The sequence below is a fragment of the Anser cygnoides genome, chromosome 1 (assembly GCF_040182565.1).
Source record: "Anser cygnoides isolate HZ-2024a breed goose chromosome 1, Taihu_goose_T2T_genome, whole genome shotgun sequence".
NCBI lineage: Eukaryota > Metazoa > Chordata > Aves > Anseriformes > Anatidae > Anser > Anser cygnoides.
In genome coordinates, this window is record NC_089873.1 from 91,136,329 (window position 1) to 91,156,685 (window position 20,357).

General features: G+C 40.9%; 1 protein-coding gene across 8 annotated transcripts in view; it reads right to left on the minus strand.

Moving 5' to 3' along the window:
* The window catches only part of TMPRSS7 (transmembrane serine protease 7), a 45,997-nt gene extending 26,482 nt beyond the window's left edge, over positions 1–19,515 (minus strand). For 2 of the 8 annotated variants that reach the window (XM_067002178.1, XM_048057389.2), the window contains exons 1-9: positions 19,428–19,515; positions 17,677–17,749; positions 16,587–16,819; positions 11,347–11,398; positions 9,265–9,385; positions 6,409–6,471; positions 5,396–5,468; positions 1,365–1,557; positions 484–614 (exon numbers count right to left, since the gene is read on the minus strand). In XM_067002178.1, the coding sequence (XP_066858279.1) occupies positions 484–614; positions 1,365–1,557; positions 5,396–5,468; positions 6,409–6,449 (438 nt within the window). In that variant the 5' untranslated portion in view covers positions 6,450–6,471; positions 9,265–9,385; positions 11,347–11,398; ... (1 more) ...; positions 17,677–17,749; positions 19,428–19,515. Of the gene's footprint in view, positions 1–483; positions 615–1,364; positions 1,558–5,395; positions 5,469–6,408; positions 6,472–9,264; positions 9,386–11,346; positions 11,399–16,586; positions 16,820–17,676; positions 17,750–19,055; positions 19,369–19,427 lie in introns of those variants that run through there. The other 6 variants (XM_013186378.3, XM_067002146.1, XM_067002157.1 and 3 more) reach the window with 6 other exon arrangements.
* Between the last annotated feature and the right edge of the window lie 842 nt (positions 19,516–20,357).

Consider the following 20,357-nt stretch of genomic DNA (forward strand, 5'->3'; position numbering starts at 1 on the left):
TTGGGAGGAATAATGGTCTTCAGAATATCTGGCATCAGAAGGAAACATAAGTGTAAAAGCATATGAGAGCTCTAGTGTAATTATAGATGCTCTAAGGCATAAGACTGGCAGCAGATACCACTTTGAATGCAAAAGATTTCATCAATGTCTCAAAAGTGGCAATTATATTTTGAAGGGTTTTTGTAGAGCTCTATTCATAGACTGGTTTGTGGGGGAAAACATGTAAAATTTTAGTCAATGTATATGTCAAACAGACCTTTCCAAAATTTAGTTTGTGGTTAACAAGATAAAAGCACCAGTTCTTTCCTGCCTTCGGCTAGCCACCCTTTGCACAGCCTTCTGAAAGGGAATGAGGAAAATAAAAACAGCAGAATGACACAGGAGACTCGATGGCACCTGAAATTCACACTTATTGATCACAGCTCTGGTCTTTTTGCTACTTTTTACTTTTTTTTTGTTAACCAAGCAGCCCACTCATCTTACCACATGCTGCACGTTCTGCGCCACAGAGAGAAATTCTTTCGATTCCTTCTGCCTATATTCTGGGAGAAATTCTATGTTGGCAACACGAAACAGCCCAACGAAGTACAACACATCTTTGTTTTCTGCCTGAACTGCAAGAATCAAAGACAGACCCCAATTATTTTTAAGTAACAATGAAACATTTTTTTCTAATCAAATTTTAAACTAAGTTAATCTGTTCAACCTTGAAGTGGCAAAGACTACCAAATCAACCTTATATATTCACAGACACTTTTTTCTGGATGAGTACCAGAATATGAAGGTTCATCAAGCACCTGCTTCCTACACACAACCTAAGATACGACAGTACAAACTGTAGCAAAAGTAATCTCAGCATCCAAATTCAAGAATATCCCTAAAGAATCTTAGCCAGTACTTTTTTTTTCCTCCCTTTTTTTTTTTTTTTTTTTAAATAAAGAGACTACAGATAAAGTATTTGCCTTCTATATTTTACTCCCATTTAGCCTTTTTTAATCTATTCTGCCTAAGGCTGGGTAAGATTTTTGTGCCTCTAGCAGGCCAAGACATGCAGTGGAGGTCAGAATTTGTGTGGAATCAAGTTATAGGAATTGTCTACAAAATTAACTAGCACACAAAAAAATGCCTTGCATAAGTCTTAAGGGAAAAAAAAAATCACACTTCCTAAAACAGCAGTGCCTGCTGTTATAATTCCTTGTTCATTGAACCCTGTGAAGTGTAACAAAGGTATTACAGGTTTTATGCTTATCTTAGAAAGAGCCTTCAGGACAACTGAGATCCTACAAACAACTGCTACCTACATAAAACAAAGTGCTACTAGGAATAGTGATATCTTAAATTGGTATGAGCTTTCAACAACTCACCAATGAAGAGCCAGAGTAAAGTCCAGGTTACAACTCCTAAAATAAATAGAACGAAGGTAAAAATAATTATTTTGTTTTGAAAATTCCACAGCAACTTCTCTTTTTTCTTCAATTTGTCATGTTTTTTCCTTGCCAGAATCCTCTTTGCCAACTTATCTTCTGCAGATACCATTTGGACTGAGATGTTGGCTACCTAAAACAAGGTAAAAGACAATAAGCAGATGTGGAACTTAGCAAACAGCAGCTGACCGACCAACAGCTAGAACAGAATCCCACACGTGTTTTTCTGTTATTGACATACAAAACTATTGTTAATGCAGTAGCAATTTAAAACTGCAGACATGAAGTAAGGTCCAGACACTTGCAAGTACAAAACAGAGCCAAACCCCATGGCACAGGGATGTAAAAACACAGCGTACCCAAGGAGAAGCGCTCACAATGCAACAGCAATATAACATTAACTATCATAACAAATACTTATATCCTTGGGCATCTTTCATTAGCATAAATTATCCCTATTTTGTGCAAAGGGCAGGTAGCCTTGAATTACCTTGCACTGGCTGCAGCTGAGATGTATGTACACACACAAGTGCTGCAGAACAGCAGCTTTTCACTGGTGGCTTGCTGACGTGACTTAGCAAGCCATCTCACTACCCAAACATTTGCTGTTCTGATGCAAGTTTGGTGCACAGGCAGACACATGTCCAGTCAGTCATTCCTCTGTTTGTGTGAAGCTGGAGGAAGGTGATAATATGATATTCAAATAGTCAATCCTTTTCCATATATAATGGCTTGTCCTTTCCCTGCTAAGTAACTAGGAAACATGTGGACACACACTATTCATACTTCTTCCCAGCCCATGGTCAAAACATGACTGCTGTTCCAAAAATAACACCACTTTCTCCTCAGGCCATGGCTGTCCCAATAGTAGCGTACTCAGCTTCCTTCCAGGAAGGGGAGCAGTGGGTATGAACAGCCTCCTCCTGCATGTCCAGCTTCCTTTAAGAAACTCCCTCCGTTGAACAGGAAGACATCACAACTCTTGCTGGGATTAGATCTGGACAAGGTCTACTTTGAACTACAGTCCCAGATTGTCTAAAAACACTCAAAAATATTACCTGACTGTCTTAACTAGGTACAAAAGACTACTAAGTGACCATTTCTGCATTTGTAGGAGAAGCTTTTACGTCCTGCAAGCATCTTACCTGTTCAGTTTTGTCTGTTTTGCAGATGAAAATGCCTGGGAGGGTCTCTGATACAAACAAATACCCAGCTATACCAGAATTATAACTACAAGAAAAAGTTACGTTTCCTTCTTGTACCACAACCACTTCTTTTTGGTTTTGGTCTTAGGGACAGCTTAATTCATTTTAATGACATTTTCAACGTGGATCTCGCCTGTGGGCTGGGACCTACTCAGAGCTACATCATCTCCCAGGAACACAAAACAGAAGTCTTTGACACAGCCTGGTGATAACCAGCGCATCGTTTGTTCAAGGTGCAGGTGGGCTCACTCTGCTGAGGGACAGACTCCTGCCCCATCATCCCACCACTTCAGTGCTCAGACAGAAACACATGGAAAAGCTCACAACCAGAAGAGAACAGATGCACATACAACAGCACAGGCCTCATCTAGGGCAGATCTGGCTGTTCCCTGTGATTAACAGGCCTCTTTAGCATCTACAGAGCTACAAGGGGTAGACAGCGAGGAGACAGGCTAGAACAAGCTGCCAGGCTATTTGCCAGCATCTTGTCTTCAAAGCCCCTCAGAAGGTACACTGCAAGAACATGTGGCCTGCTGTAGGATATAAGGTGTGAGCACAAGACTCATTCTTCATCCCTGTTTTTCACTGGAGGAGGGAGAACACTATGAAACTCAGGAAGCACCTAGCTAAGAAATATGCTCTGAATTACCAGTGTGGGATGGTACGTTGATTCACTGACTATAAAAAAAATGCCTGGAGCTTGACACCCAGGAAATGCCAAGCATAAGTACTAGCCATTTGCCAAAGCAGTGCTGTGAAATCATCTGAAATAAGCTGTTGTTTTCTTCTGCCCAGCATTATTGGAGCCACTTCTGAAGTACTGCGTCCAGTTTTGAGCCGATCAGTACAACAGAGACATTGATAAACTGGAGTGATTCCAAGGAACAGCCACTGAGAAGTGAGGGGGTAGGGCATGTATTGCACAGTGAGAAGCTGAGCACTCCAGGGATGTTTAGCTGGAGTTGAGAAGGCAAAATCAATGTAGTAAAGCTAGTCATAGATTTCCCTGCTTACTGTGGGTTATGGAGAACACAGAGCCATGCTTTTCTCTATGATACACAGTGAAGAGAAAGCCACAACATTCACATGTGGGAGCAAGGGAAATTCCATCTAGGCACATAGAAAATAAAGTATTTCACCACGAGGGCCATGCACCTGGGCTATACCCAGAGAGGTCAGGGAATCTGCATCCCTACAGATACAAAAAACTCAGTGGGACAAGGCCCCAGGAGATCTTGTCTGACCTTGATGTTAGCTCTGTTTGGAACAAAAGTGTTTGGTAGATCCCCTTCAGAAGCTTCCACTAGCCTAAGTTTTTCTATGATTCTCTAATATTATGCCCTAGTAATGCTTTTGGCAAGAGAGCTCTGTATATCTTCCCAGAGAGAACATAAGCTCCATCATCACAAAGATCCTCCTGCAAGGCCCATAGTCAAAAACAACAGATAGCAACCTTTTGCTTCAGTGTTGAGAGTGTACAAAGGTGAGTTGAAGAATGAGTAAGTTGAATACTAGAATAATAAGACCCAGTAGGACACTTCACAATTTCCTCAAACTAAATGGGAAAATACACAACTGAAAGATTCCATATCTTCTGTCTAGGTAACTACCAGCACTTATTTTCCATAAGTGCTCTCCAAAAGGACTAAGTTTGCATGTCTTCCAAATTTTTATTTTTTAACCTTAAGTACAATTCTGTGTAAGGATCAAAACCAAATTGCCTGTTTGTTTAAAGCTATAATGTGTCCTGTTAAGTTCCTCTATACTCTCAGGTGTTCACTAGAGCAACTTGAGACAGCTTGATGAGTTCTCAGCTCTGACATCTGAGCTTAGGGCTGCTTTATGGATCAGTGGGGACACTTGCTGCTTTTATCAAGATTCACCCAAGAATAACATATTTAAGTCGTTATATGTCATTCTCATTGATGTCCGTAGAGCTAACCAGACAGATTTATTCTTAAAAATTAGGTACAGAGATCTCTGTCAAGGATCAATAAAGACTGCTCAGGATTGACACCACTGGAATATAAATGTATGCTGGGAACAGTTAATGTCTTCATTTCATCTACTGCAACTGTAATCTTTTAAAAAAATGCACTTCATGTATCAAAGCTTGCAAGGCAGACTTCTCTGCTACATGGGATTCAGAGCAATACTGAATGTTGTACTCCACATTATAAATATTTTCCCAAGTTAAATAGTTTAACATAAACACTTTGTATTAAGGAAAACAATAGCAAAGTTATGCTGTTCCCTTCCCTGAATAAAGATCACAATTCTTAATTCAGTTTTCTCTCTGCTGAAATTTATTTCCTGTATACTAGAAGTGGTTTCCAGCTAAAATTGAAATTTGACTATCACTAAATTCTAAATTATTTAACAACTTTGTTGTCGTGAGTTAACAGTCATGCAGTAATCCTCTTCTGTGTCTTTTCAGGGATAAACAAAACACTTCACCTACTCTGATGTTGACTTTCTTGCCTAGAAATTGATTTCTTTTTGGAAAAAAACGTGCTGCCACGATACCGACATTACCCTTTCATATTGTCACTCTGGCAATCCCATTATTTCAGCCTGAAAATACATGTTATTAGAAATCTGAAGATGTACTAACAAGCATTGACATTTTCAGATTGAGCTGTAAAATAGAAAGGTATAACAAATCCAACTGGAATGTCAAAGTTAATACTTGGTAATTAGATCATAGCAGATCTAATAGGGTGAAGAAGTGTATGAAATCAAGAACGCTTAAGCCAGCCTACTTACACTTAGTTCATCTTCAGGTTTAGCTGCTGGGTGATCATTTTTTTCATCCATTCTAGCAGAATTAATTTTATTGCTTGTCCCAGCAAAAAAAAAAAAATAAAAAAAGTCTTACACTTTTTCCCCAGGCACTGCTCCTGCTTCTGAAGCTGAAAACAGCTAACAGCAAAGACCAGGACCAAAAGAAGCATCAATTTACTTTGATGAGTTTCCAATTGTAATCTCATCTGCCCTGTTGCTCATTTGTGAATATTAGAAGATGCTATCAAGTAACTTTAGACATCAAAGTCAGTCTGAATAAAATAGGCTTTTCATAGTCTTTTCTTTTAAGCTGAAATGGACTCCAGCTTGTTAACACATCAAATCACAGTGCTAAAATCTATGTATCATTAAAACCTAATCAAATTAGTTGCCATGAACAAGAAAAAAGTAGCAAGTAAAAGAAATATGAGAGCAAAATTACGCAACTATAAAGTAGGAAAATAAATGTAAGCATCTTGAGCAAGAGTGCTGCAAGTAGCAAATGACCATTTCAAACAAAAATAGCATTTTGACTCTTATAGGATTTTGTGAGGTACCTTTTGAAAACTCAAATTTGGTTATCACAACCTAGAAATAAGCTGCTCCAGACAACATATTTTGAGTTGTTAAAATAGAACAGGCTTCCAACTGAGACTCCTTTTTGCAACCAAATGCAGGAAGTCACTTGTACCATAACAGTCCCATCCTACTTTCTTTGGTAATTAAATATTTATAGAGGATGTAAAACAGTACTTTCCTCAATGGATGCTAACTTTAGAGCTGTCTTTACTTTGAAGTGATGAACAATTTCAATTACTTTCTTGGGACAAGTTCAGAAGTGGCACTGGAAAAAGGCCAAGTTTTTATTATTAAAAATGTGCACATTCTGAGTTTATCTTCAAAAATACCAAACCTAAACCTAGACTAAAAACCTTAACAAGTTTAGCAACATAATAATGCAGAGGTATAGAACAGAAAAGATGCTTGGAACTCACCTGTTATAGGTCTGGCTGCAAGACCTATGCTCCATAGGCATAACCAGCAATAGAATTTTTTGGCTATGGGGCGAAGAAATCCTAGAGTTACATAATGTACTTATAAACTAAGATACTTCCTGTCTGCATGTTTGTCTTTGGCTTATGCCCTGAAGCACCTCAGTCATTTTTTATTATTTCTGCTAGAACTACAAAGTATTTTATCCATATAGCATGATACCATAAGCTCTGGGCCTTTTTTTTTTTTGACTCGTTAGTACTGTAAGAGGGGAAAAAAAAAATACTACTACTGACTTATCCTACATTACTATAAATCTTTCATCTCCCAGTTTAAAACAAAACAACAACAACAACAAAAGCACACCGCTTTATTTTGCCAGAACTAAAATAGAAGAACAGAATGTAGCTGCAGAAAGCAGCAGGATCACCTCTGAGCACTCTGTTCTCCAGACTGGACAACCCAAGTGCCCTCAGCCTCTCTTTGCAGGACATGCCTTCCTCTTGCCAGCTCTGTTGCCCTCTGGAGGCCTTTGAGGACCTTAACATCCTTTTTATATATTGGAGACCAGAAGAGCACACAGTATTCAAAGTGAGACTACACCAACACTACATACAGTGGGAGAATAATCTCTTTTGGCCAGCTATGTTTCATGAATCCTAAAATGTGGTTTGCCCTCTTGGCTGCCAGGGAACACTGCTGGCTCATGTTAAGCCTGCTGCTGACCAGCACCCTCAAATCCCTTTCTGCTGAGCTGCTCTCCAGTCGCTCACCTCCCAGTGCGTACATGTGTCCAGCATTACTTTGTCCCAAATGCAGAACGAGGCATTTTCCTTTATTGAATTTCACCCTGTTGATTATTGCCCTATGCTCCAATCTATTTAGACAGATTCCCTCTGCAAGTTCTATTGTACCCCCAAGAGATCGAACAGCACCTCCCAGTTTAGTATCAGCAGCAAACTTGATGGGGATGCACTCCACTCATGCATCCAGACCATTGATAAAAAACATTGAACAGAACCATCCCTAAAACTGAGCCCTGGGAAACACTGCTAGTGACCAGCTGCACGTAGCCCCATTTACTACAACACTTTGAGCTCCGCCATCAAGCCAGTTCATCACCCAGCATAGTGTGAACCTGCTTATCTCGTAGCTGGACAATTTACCCAGAAGGATGCCATGAGGGATAGTATTAACAGCCCCATTGAAATCCAGAAAGATTACATCCACTGCCTTCTCTTCATCCACCTTATCACAGAAGGAGATCAAATTACTAAGGCAGGAGTCACCCTTCATGAGCCTGCGTTGACTATGCCTGATAATAGCTTTGTTCTTTAAATGTCTTTCAGTATCTTCCAGGACAATCTTCTCCACAACTTTTCCAGGACTGAGGTTATACTAACAGGCATGTAGTTTCCTTGGTCTTCTCTCATGCCTCGTTTGTGGGCAGATATAATATTGGCTAGCTTTCCATCAGCAAGGACCTCCCAGACTACCATGATCTTCAGTAAATTGCTTATAGGGGTTCAGCTATAACATCTGCTAATTCCTTCAGCACTCTGTGGTGAACTCCATCAGGCCCCACGGACTTGTGAATGTTGAGCTGATACAACTGGTTACTCACAGAGAGAGACACTGCTCCCCAGTCATGGTCCTCCAATTCTGAGGTCCAGGTAACCTGTGGTCTGTCATTACTGTTAAATACCAAAGCAAAGCAGCATTAAATGCCTCTGCCTTTTCCTTCTCCCCGTATCAGCCCAATGTTCTCCTTTGACCTCTTCTTGCTGTCAGCGTACTTGAAAAAGCCTTTTTGTTGTCTGACACCACACTGGTCAGCATCAACACAAGTTGGGCTTTGGCTTTTCTCCCTGCAGATGCAGACTGCAGCTCTGTATTCTCCCTGCGAAGCAAGGCCTTGCTTCCAGAGGTCACATATATTCTCGTTCTGCCCTAGTTCCAGGCGGAGTTACTATTCAATCAGGCTGGTCTTCCGCCCTGCTTGCCTGACTTGCAGCACAGCAGATTGCCTGCTCCTGGGCTTTTGACAGGTGGGTCTAGAGAAGCAACCAGCTCTTGTGGACCCCTAAACCCCTACAGCGGATCCCAGGGGATGCTGCTAACTAGCTCCCTGAGAAGCTTAAAATCTGCTGTCTGAAAGTCCAGGGTGGCAACTCTGCTGACCTTTTTTCTCCTTACACCAAAAAACTTGAACTCAGTTTATTCATGATCACTGTAGCCAAGACACTTACTGTCACCTCTCTCACAAGGCCTTCCCCTGTTCTCAAACAACAGATCCAGGAGGTCTCCTTCCCTTGATGACTTCCTGTCACAAGTACAGGAGTGAGCCAACTTCAACATGCTTTGGGAATTTCCCAGCCTTACTTACCACAGCACTATGATAATCCCAGTTTATGTCTGGGAAGTTGAAGTCTCCCATAATCAAGAGGGCAACCAATGCCGAGATTTTCCCCCATTGCCCATAGAATAGCTCATCTATGCCATTCTCTCTCCCCATTATGGGGGGGGGGTGGGGGATGCGGATTGAGGAAAACATTATATGGGCTCCTGAGTCTTTTAGATTTCTCCCCAGGGCCCTGAAATCTGTCACGAGACCAACACAAGGCATCAGGACTCAGAAGCACCCCTCATACAACTCACAAGCCTCACACTCCTCTCAGCACACAGCAACTGCCGCTGCCACCACAGCCACTATTACAGGTGGCTACTGTGATGTCTGAGTGTTCACCTAATGCTGAAAACCTTCCGCTAAACTGAGCACAGGGAGTTACTACCATACAAACAATATTTCAGAAGCTGATCCACAGATTAATAGAGTGTTGTACAGATAAACCCTTTACCTTTGTCAGCATCAGTGTCTTCTGCATGATTATTCTGTAAGTTTATATGCTCTGGAGAAGCACAAATATGATCCCCAGATTTCACTGTGCCTTATGTGATTTAACTTCAAATATTTTTTCCCTGAGAAGGTAAAAATAACCGTGATGTTTGTTATTAAGTTAGCAATAAAAATCAATCAAAAGCTATAGTGCTAAATGTATGCTTTAAATCTGGTAACAAAATTAGATGCTATTTTCTCCAGATGACAAAGACAAGCTCAGGTAAAAATTATTCCCCTTCCTTCACAGAGGTAAATAACATTGTAATGCACCTTCCACATACCTAAGCTGTATCTGAGCCAACTCTATAAAATAAATGAAGCATAAAATAGAATTTATCCCTAACCACATCTAATTGAATGTTTGTATTGGGTGTAGGAGGCAGAATGTTGGCTGTAGGGAGCTGCGGGGATGGTCTCTAAAAAAAAACACAAGCACTGCACCATGCTGAATAAAGCCAGTGCCAGCTGGCTCCAGTGTAACCACACGGGACACAGCTGAGCCCATCAGCCAAGCCAGTGGCTTGGTGTGTAAATATGTTGGAAAACATATTTAAGGGCAAAAAAAGGCAAAAGGGCAAAAAAAACCTAATGAAGAGAAGATGAGGAAACAAAAGGAACAAGAAACAATCGAGGGAAAACCAAGGTCAGAAGAGGATAAAGAGGTACTCCAGGTGCTGGAGTATATATTCAGTGACAAAGCCCATGGAGATGACTATGCCAAAGCGGATGGATTTTCCTGAAGGACTGCAGCCTGTGCAGAGCCTACATTGGAAAAGGAAGGAGTGGCAGAGGAAAACTATAACCCCCCATCCCCACTGAACTGCTCAGGGCTGTGGGGGAAGTAACAAGTAGATAAGTCAGGAGTGAAGATGAACCTGGGAAGGGGGTTGAGGAGAAGGTGTTGTTTCCAAGTTTGTCTTTTTGTTTCCCACTACCCAAATTAGTAGCTGTGTTTTTAATTGTCAACAAATTAAATCAATTTTCCCCAAGAAGAATCTGTTTTGCCTGAAAATTATCTAATTGTCTTCATCTCAACCCACAAACTTTTTCCTCTTTCCTATTCTTCCTGTTTTCTCTCCACTTCCAGTTGAGGAAGGGAGTGAGTGAGTGGCTGAGCAGTAATCCACCTGTTAGCCAAATCATTGCTGTGTTGCATGGTATTTTCTTTCCCCTCCTCTCTCTTTAAAAAGCAAAAGCAGGGTTTGAGGGCTCCCTCCCCAGGATAAGTGCATTCTGTTTCCAGTTAACAGAGGTTAGCAAATACAGGACATAAAACACATGAGAAATAAAATTGTTTTATGAAACGGAGTATCACTGCTTTTTCAAATTCATTAGCCATTAAATGCATGTTCCCTATATAAGAAAGTCTGAAGGTTTAACAAAAAAATATCTTAACACAACAAAAATGATAGCTTTACTTTCAGGTTTCCTTGAGGGGCACCCCAGATTCCAGGTCAGCATCAAAGGTTAATGAGACAATTACTCCAGTTTTGAACTCTGTGGAGAAATGTACTTTCACATACGTCCACCAGAAGTGACCATTGGTTCTGAGCCATCACTTTGCATGCATGAAGTGCTTTTAAGCACCTTCATTTCATCTCCTTCAAGTAACACGTGTTAAAACATGCATGTTACTTCTTTCTGACCCAAGTCAACATAATACCTACATTGATTAGTTTCAGGACATTCTATTTCTTGCCCTTGCCCTGGCTTTCAGACCAGTTCCACCTTCTCATTTTTCCCACTACTACAAAAACCACTGTCACAAATCACAGCCTTCTCAATTTATCGACAAACTGTCTGTGACACTTGGTTTTACTCACATCATTGTCTCTCAGGGCTGTGGCTTCCTCTTGCACATTTGTTTGACAGCCTAACTTTGCTTCCCCTCTCTCCAAGAACCCCACAAAACCAGGGGCAGCTAAACTTTATCTGTGACACCTCCTTCCTATCCCCCCACCCCAGCCCACTGGGTCTCAGATTAATGGAAAGACTGCACAAGACATACACAACAGCCTCAAGTTGCAGCTGAGCTGCTTACCTCTATTACAGAGATTGCATGGAGAAAGACAAGATACCAGCAATTCAGCTTCCTGGAAAAAAAATAAAAAATCATGTTGTACCACACAAACCTAATGCTAAACTAGATGAGAGGTAGGGAATAGCTTGCTTACTTCAGGCTGCCTAAAAGTTAGGCGTATAAAACCAACCTTATTTTCCAGACTTAGACTATAATCAACAATGAAAGAAAAGCATTCAACACAGAAGATGAATCATAATTTCACCTTTGACTACAGGTAGAAGAGAGGCAATTATTTTAGATTTGAACAATCTTCTACAAAATCCTCTTTATAACAGAAATCTTTCCTTTCTGACCATGATCAGTTCAGAACCAATCTCTCTTCCTTCTTTAACTGTTAGGCTCCTAGATGCAACTTGCAATTATCAGCCCACTGACTTATTAGGTTGTTCTAGAGAGCTACAAACCTCAGCATGTCCCTCCCCCCCCCAACTGAACATAAAAACTGACACAGTTTGCCCTTATTTCAGGATCTCCCTTTACTAACAAACACCTAACAAACTGCACAAAAACACAGAAGAAATAAGAATCCACACACAAAGCAAGGTGAGTTCTACTAAAACCTGTTTTTGGTACCTACAAGAATTCTCTTGCATGTTGCTTTTAACCACTTTTCTTTAAATCAAAACCCATGCAAAGCAAAGTCTTAATATGTCTGCAAAGATTAAAAAATGGTTTAAATGATTTATGATAACACTTGAGAAGGCAGTCATAAAGCTTCTTGAATCAATTTTCATCAGAGCTGACACAGACTAACACAATAAAATTGCACATTTTGTCCTTTGAATAATTTCTTCAAATTACAGCCACGATTACCTTCAAGAGAAGAAAACATTTTGACTGTCCTTTTAAATAACTAAAGTTGAATCAGAAATTCAGCTAGGCTTGAACCTAGAGAATGTCTAATACCTATGCTTTCGATAAACGTGTACTGATAATAACTAGTATGGTATTTGTACTCTACAAAGATCTGCATACACGCAGGTGAATCATTAACATTTTGGATAGATCTCTTCCCTCACAGGAGAGGGAACATGCACAGATGTCTCTTGAATGTTCTGGGAAGTTTAAATTGTGAGCAAGTTGAAATTAAGCTTTTACAAAAGTACGGAAGTGGATGACAATTGCTTACTAAATAGTAAGTGATTAATAGTCATCTGCTAACTTATGTTTTAGCATCGGCTTTGCACCTCCTTCACTGAATAAAAACCATGCTGCTTACTTGTGACATCTCGGCCATCCAGACATGCACATTTAAATCATAATGCTCATACTTATTTTTCTTCTCCTTGAACTTTTCCTTGATTTCTCATTCTTACCAACGCTCAACTATGCACTAGGTGCCTCTGATGTAACAAAAATAGTTTCCAACAGACAAAATCATCTTGGAAATCAGAGGCAATTGAACTCTCTCTTCAAAGATCCAGACACAATACATAATCGCCATTGACAGAGCATATAATCTGAAAGGAAGCAGCTGACTGCCTTGCATATCAGCTTCCCTGAGCACTAATAGAGCTATTTTGCCTCGCCTGTGCAGTCTGAGAACAGCTTAGTTATTCGTATCTCCATCAATTTCAATTAAAGCAAAAAGGCTAAGTGAGCATATCTTTCAGCCGCAGCATCCATTTATCAGTCTGTGGCATTTTAGGGACTGACAAGACATGCTATTCCATCAGTTAATGGTCTTGCACCACTCGCCTCTTCCTGGGGCCACCAGCTAATTTTACTCTCAATTTCTCTTTTGCTTGCATGAGACTGGACAGCTAAGTGTGGCAGGGAGCAAGACAAGGAACATTGATGCAGAATATATCATTCTACTAGATTATCCTAGTGCTAGAATATGTTGTCCCTCTAAAAAATAAAACCATGGGATTTCTCCAATATTAAGGTTAACCTGGTACGCCTAGAGCCGAAGCCAGTGATAGCACCTTCTACAGAAGTCAAGCTGTGGTAGCACTTCAGCCAAGCACAAACAACATGTGTAGATTTGAGGTGATGGTATGTGCTGATGTGGAAGCTCCCATCTATCCGAGTGCTCAGTCTCATGTTCTTGCATAGGCCAGGACTGAGGAGAATTTGACTGGTGAAGTCAAAGTACCATCATCAAAACCTATGTGCCACATGGAAGTTGAGTATCACTCTTCCCAGACTTCTATAGCTAGCAGTCAGTTGCCTTAATGCACGCCCAGCTGAAAAGAGGTAACCGTTTACTGTAAGAGGATGAAAGAAGCATCACTTACTAGGACTGCAGCACCTCCCCCAGTGAGCACTAGGCCCAAAGCCTCCACAATCCTCCTGCCAGCCTAGTTACCCATTAGCCACAAATCAAGTTCGCCATTAAATAGCAATGTAACCTGCTGGTGTGCCTTTCCGCAGTTGTGTTTTCCTTGCAATTAAGCAGGGAATATATTCCATGACCCATAAGAAAAACACAGCATGGGAAATTTAACTCCTCATCTTCCTCTGTCTTTCAGAAATATGTCCAAGCCCCTTGCTTTCAGCCTTGGCCTTTCACCTCGTTTCTGTTTCTCTGATTATATTACAAATAGGAGGATGGAACAAAACTGGGGGGGGGGGGGGGGGGACACAGGAATTTTTCTGCCTCTGTTTTTTCCACCTAAAAGAATTCAGCATGGCATTTGGGTTACCTACACCACCTTTTCTCCCCACTCTATCTGGTCTCAGTGTCTTGTGATACTTATCATCCAGACAGTAACAGCCTACAGCAAGAACTTGCTATTTTAAGCTGGTTTGGTTTTAAAGCAACTAATGCAAATTTATCTGCTATTAAACAGATTTTCTCTTCCAAGTTTTAAACAAGCTATTTCACTCAGTTTCAACCTCTTCATTCAGGGATTATGGGGCAGCTCAACTTACAGCCCCCTAGAAGTGACACGGGGGTCACCAACACTGCTGGTGTCATCCCTCATCCACCAGAGGTTTGATAGCTATCATTACTTATCAAAGAGAGCTACTGAGGTTAAGTATGTTTTTCAGTCCTTTAATTAATAGGGCGGGACACCAGGGAGTTGGCATCATCAATTTGGCTAGGAAAAGTTTAGGCAAAGGTGGTTTTAGTGTTTGATTTGTAGCTAACCAAGAATTGCACTGACTCCAATTCACTAAATCACGCATTCTAGGTTCAAACTTGTTTTTTCCCCAGAGATGCTCCTGATGTTCTAGCTAGATCAGTGCAATCCCCCCTGACCTTGACAACTTTGAGTAATTGCAGGCAACAGCTCTGAGCTGCAGGAGCAGTAATCTTCATTAAGGGCTCTTAAACTCACCAGCTTGGCTGACTGCAGTGTGATAACAGGCAGAAGTTAAGAGGATCTGGACTAATACAAACAAAAATGCAAGTCTAAATACCAAACTTGTTACTATGATCCCTATAAGCTGTATTTGTTTCTCCTCTGTCTGCTTCTAGGTTCTACATTATAGAGAAGACCATTGGTATGTTGCTTACAGCAGAAAGGATTCAAAACATCAGATTTGGTCATGACCTATCTATGACAGTGTCCTTATGCACTCATGGTTGAATGACAAAGTTGCAAGAATTGAAGAGTTGTTTGCACAAGGGAGAGCTACAGCCCTGTTGGCTCCATTTGAGATGCCATCACATTCCTGACTAAAAACTGATACCATGTTTTGAACTACAGCTCTGGGCTTTTTTGTTTTGTTTTTACCTTTAGTGCCTGCTGTGTGGAAGTTCAGGAGAGAGAAGGCCTTGGGCCTCCATACAGCCTAAACTCAAGGTAGCTGTGTGCCTTCCTCTAGCACTGTTGATTGATGGAGCTGTGTAACATAACATCTCTCAACAACGCTGCTTGAGACAGCTCTGTGGACAAAAGGTCTACCTGAAGTTAAAACACTTCATATTTCCTTTTCAGAAGCAATCCCTACTCCGTATTCCATCTTCTTTCAGATAAAGAGCCTGGGGTTCAGCCCTCTCAGTATTAGAGCTGATACATCACAAAAGGTAAAGTGGAACTATAGAAGACCATTAGGGAAACAAGTCTGATCAGCAGTTTGCCAAACTGGGGGAGCCACCTGAGATTTCTTTAAGGATCAGTACTTGAGGATCAAAAGGTTAAACAAAACAGACATAAATCATGTGTCTATGAGCACAGTGCCTAGTTGGTCACAAAATACATTTGCCTGCTGTAGCAAAATTTCAGTGTTTTTTGCTGTCTGAAAAGCAAAGGTCCCCATGCTGAATCCTTTGTGTACTATAATACACAAACTCAACGAGACTCTGGTGTTCCTACCTTGCTAGGGAACAGATTTGAGCTTCTGTGCTTTGGCCTCCAAATACAGGGAGCATCCTATACACACTTCCAGGTTGATGCGTCATCTTCCTACTTTTTGTCTGTCTAAATTTGTAGGGGATTTATTTTAACAGGCAAGATAGATTCCTCGTGGTGTTTTATGAAGTCAAAAGAAAGGGAGAAACAATTTAGGATCATCTGAGATGCTGAGAGAGCCATCCTCCTAACAGCTTTTACTGCCATGACCACATAACAACCCAAGTAAGGCAAGAAGTGCACATGCTTTTACATGGACAGCCTGGACCCATCCTTACATAGCTTAGCCTTGCACATCCTAATGGCGCCTTGTCAGTAGTAAGAAGTAACATGTAGGGCTGTCCAAAGTTCCTCCTGCAGAACCATTACCAGAAGGCAGCTGTAAGGGCCCCACTACACTCTCACATGCTTATGCTGAAGTGATTGTTTTGTTGGTTTCATGTTCAAGAGACCATATTTCTGAATTTGTCCCAGACTGATCATGTCTCAGGCTTTCTTTCATACCCACAAAAGCTCCATATCCACGTGTTTTAAGAAGAAAAGATTTAGACTCCAATTTCTCTGTGTTTCTTAGGGGAGATTGGGGAAGCTATGTATAACAATTCCTACATTTTAAGTTGGTTAGAAAAATGAAGGTTTTTTTTTTTCTTCAAAAAATCTTAATAATACATTTCATTTTCTCCTCCTAAGGATTTTAAAGGACTCCCAGACACCACAGTGCATCTCAGAAGTGACTTGCATTTTTAAAGAATCCCAAAGGAGAAAACATGATTCATTCTGTAAAACATCATCAATAGCCACAACCTTTATCTCAAAGGACAAAGTGTAGTTACAAGCACCCAGCTCATAAGTAGTGTTCTATAAAGAGCTATTTTTGGAGTTAATTTTCCTCACCTCAAGGAGCAAAATGGTTTCAGGGAAGAAAAAAAAAAAACCACAACCCCACACTGTTCTTTTGGAGGTTCTGGTTTCCTTTTGATTGATAGACACTCATGAATGAGTAAATCTCAGAATGAAGACGCTCTGATGGGCTCTTGCTGTCCTCTGTTTCTTCAGATCAGTAGCTCCCACCAAACATGGGGACAGATCACACAGCAGAGCAGCTTCGCCTGCACAGAGGTGAGGCTCTGGAAAGAACACATTCATTTTGCTGTGCTTTCAGTCTTATTTTTAGATAGCCAAGTAAACAAACAAGTGCCAGTTCTCTTCAAGCAAGGTACATTAGCGGTCTCTGCTATGAGCAACTTCCCACTAATGCACACCAAGATCCGCCCTCCCTCATCGCCAGCCAAGATGACAGAGCCTTCACCCTCACTTGCTAAACATAGGCTTAAATCAGCAATATTAACTGGAAGTATGCAAGCGTTGGCCAAAAGGACAAATCAAATTCAAGACCCTTGATGATCTGCAATGACAGAAGGAGTGGTATTGATGACATTAAGTCTGTTTTATGTTTCCATCTGCAGAGGTCATTCATCTCCACCTCGCAAAGGTGGGGATCCTCCTTTTTTCATAAAGGGCATCTGGTTCCCCCTCCTAGCAATCCCCTCCACTCTAGTCTTATTTCCCCTGAAACATATTTTCCTCTGCCCATCTTTCCCTGTGTTTCAAAGTCTCTTTCAAGCCTCCTCACTGGAAAGGTAGGTTTAAATCCATCTGTTCTTCCAATTAATTTACTTTCTAATTTGACTTTTTTTTTTTTTTTCTTCCCTCAAAAAAGCCCCAACGCTTATAAAACAGGCATTTCAGTAGCAGGTATGAAGTGTTTGCTTTCAGGTTTTTCTTTCCTGTCAGACCATTCTCCCCCTTGCCTTTTTCAAATCTAAAACAAGGAGTCTAGGAATCAAAATAAAGCCTTGGTTTTATTTGCCCATTATGGGGTGTTGCATGCGTCACCCCTCATATATGGGAGTCACAACCACTGCAGTTCAATTCTGTCCATGCTCTGCCATCCACAGTGTTTTGCTTGGGGTTCACAGCTCACCTTGTCACTGCAAGCAAAGAAATCCAGCTGTTCCCATCCTCCATTTTCAGACTCTGAGACTCCAAAAATAGCACTGCAAGGAGAGGTTTTTAAGCTTAAAGCATGCTAATGGCTCTCAGATGGCTTCAACTGTGAATCTTATACCTAGAGTACAGATGAAACTAGCAATATCATTTTAAGAAAATTGTCCTAAAATACAAGAACAAATCACTGCTTTTATTTTAAAATTACTATGAAGTAGTTAACATTTGCCAAAACTGTCTTCGAAACTAAAGATTGATTCTAGATGAACCCTAAGGTTTATGATTCATCCCATTACAGCTAGTACACAGCCACTTAAAGAAAGCAGAAAACATTCAAAACTGAAACCTCCTTCCTCCATACCTCCCACTTTTATAGAGGACAGTGTTTGCACTCAGTTGAAGGACACAAACATCATCATTCCTCCAATGAAGTGCTCCCTGGGCCCATTTATCTCCTTGTAATAATCCAATTTGGCTAGATGTACTTGACTCTGGTGGGAGTGCAATTCACAGAGCAACTGCAGAAGGTAGTTCTTAAGGGACTCATCATGTTACACAGAGGCAGACATTTTAAATACAGAACATATTCTGCTAACATGAAGTTCACATATGCAGCCTGCTCCAGTGACACTGCAGTCCTATGGCTTGCTTTGATTTCATAACTCCCGCTTCAGAAAAAAGCAAACAACACAGAAACAGTTTAATCATTCATGGCTTCATTTTACAGAACACAGATGCTGCTGAATTTTATTGTAAATATTTTTTTTTTTTGTCCTCATCCTTCACCAAGTATATAAAGGAAAAAGGAGTAGTATAAAAAGAAAAATAGCCACTTACTACAAATGCATTACTTTTTTTTTTCCCCCTCTACTAACTTCTAGTCAACTGGTAACATGTGGGGGTATCCAGAAAACATAGAAACCTACCCCAACATTTACCTTCATATAATACTTCTCTTTGTTTGCAGAAAGGTTATAGCAATAAGTTGACTTATTAATAAAAAAAAAAAAATCTCTATTTTCATTGTACTTGGCACCTCACAAAACAGCTCAGACTATGGTAACAGGTCTGGGGGAACAACGAAAATAACTAAACATGTCACAGCAGGAAAGTAACTTTAGTTTTATCCAAAAAATAACTTTTATTTTCAAGTAAGACCTCCAGAGCTACACAAATCACTTCCAAAACATGCACTAGGATTTCAGTTTCAAGCAAAAACATTTCTTAGTTGCATTAAAAATATCTTTAAAAATAGATCCCTTTGATACAAATGATAGGGACCTAGACTGAACACATAAGAGCCTGAAAAATAATTCCTGTGACTTAGGAACCACAGATCTGTTCCTTAAAACTCACTCTGCTGACCTTGGTGGTGGCAGTCAGCACACCCTGGTGCGAGCCTTGCCCCAGGGACCAGCTGTCCTCTGCCACCAGCAGTTCCCACAAGGGCCAGGGGAACTCAGGAGACAGATACCTGCATACAGCCTCACTCCTACTTGCTTCATTTTCAGCAGCAGCCATGCTGCTCCTGGTTAATAGCTATTCCATCAACATCCAGCAATAAAATGCACTTAATAACAAACAGCCAAGAAGGATTAGCAGCTGCTTTGCTGCATTCCCAGCAGCTCCTGCCCGTGTTGTACCACCCAAGGAAAACTGTCTTTACACTACAGGAGAAAAAAATATACTTCAGGAGATACACAAGACCCTGAATGTTATTTAGCTTACCTTATCTTTCTTAAGATGAGGCCTAAATCTTTCACTGCATTTTCTTCATACGATCTAGCAAGCAACTCCACCCAACTACAGATTTTTTTAAACTCCGACTTTTCACCAGCTAAACCTTCTCCAGCTGCTACTAATGTGGGGGCCCAGCTGTAGACAGTTTTCCCAAATACACATCTGAGGCAGGTGGGAATACAAGAAATGCTGCTTTGATTTAATACTACCGCCACAATGGTAGCGTACTCTTTGATTTATCTGTTCTGTTGTGGCAGTTGAGGGGAAAAGGTCTCTCCAGAGGGCATCAGGAAATGACAATCACTCCCGGCACACGGACATCCTTTGACATCCCTCTTATGCCTTCCAAGGCTCTACCTGAAGTACTGATTTTCTATTTGTCTCAAAACAGAGGCTGCACTAGCACCCAAGCACTTTAATGCCAGACCTGTACGGATGTGACACTTCCCCAAAAGATGGAGAAGTGTTCTTGTCCCCTTAAACCAAGGGCTGAACCCACAAAGACCGGTCAGATGCTCAGCAACCCTTTGCCGTGAAGGCACATCCATGGGGCGAGGCGCGTGAGCGTCTTTAAGAACTGATCACATCTACAGGGATGTGTGTCAGAAGGAACTGGAAGCGGCAGAGCTACCTTTTATCTGTTATGTGTGGGAGCTAATACAAAGGTACTCGGCACGAAACGTCGACTCATAATAACACTAATGCAAAACCTGCTCCTATCAACAATCACTGCACATGTTTTTCCTTCTCTCTTTCTATGCCTTCATAAAAAAAAATGAGAGAAACAAAATATTTAGATGATTGTGCAAACACAAAAGCTCTCATGCACCTGGCATCTTTATTGACAAGACAAAAATATGTACCCTTTATTAAAACTGGGTTTGGAGATGTCCAGTTTTCTGTCTCTGACAGGCTGCT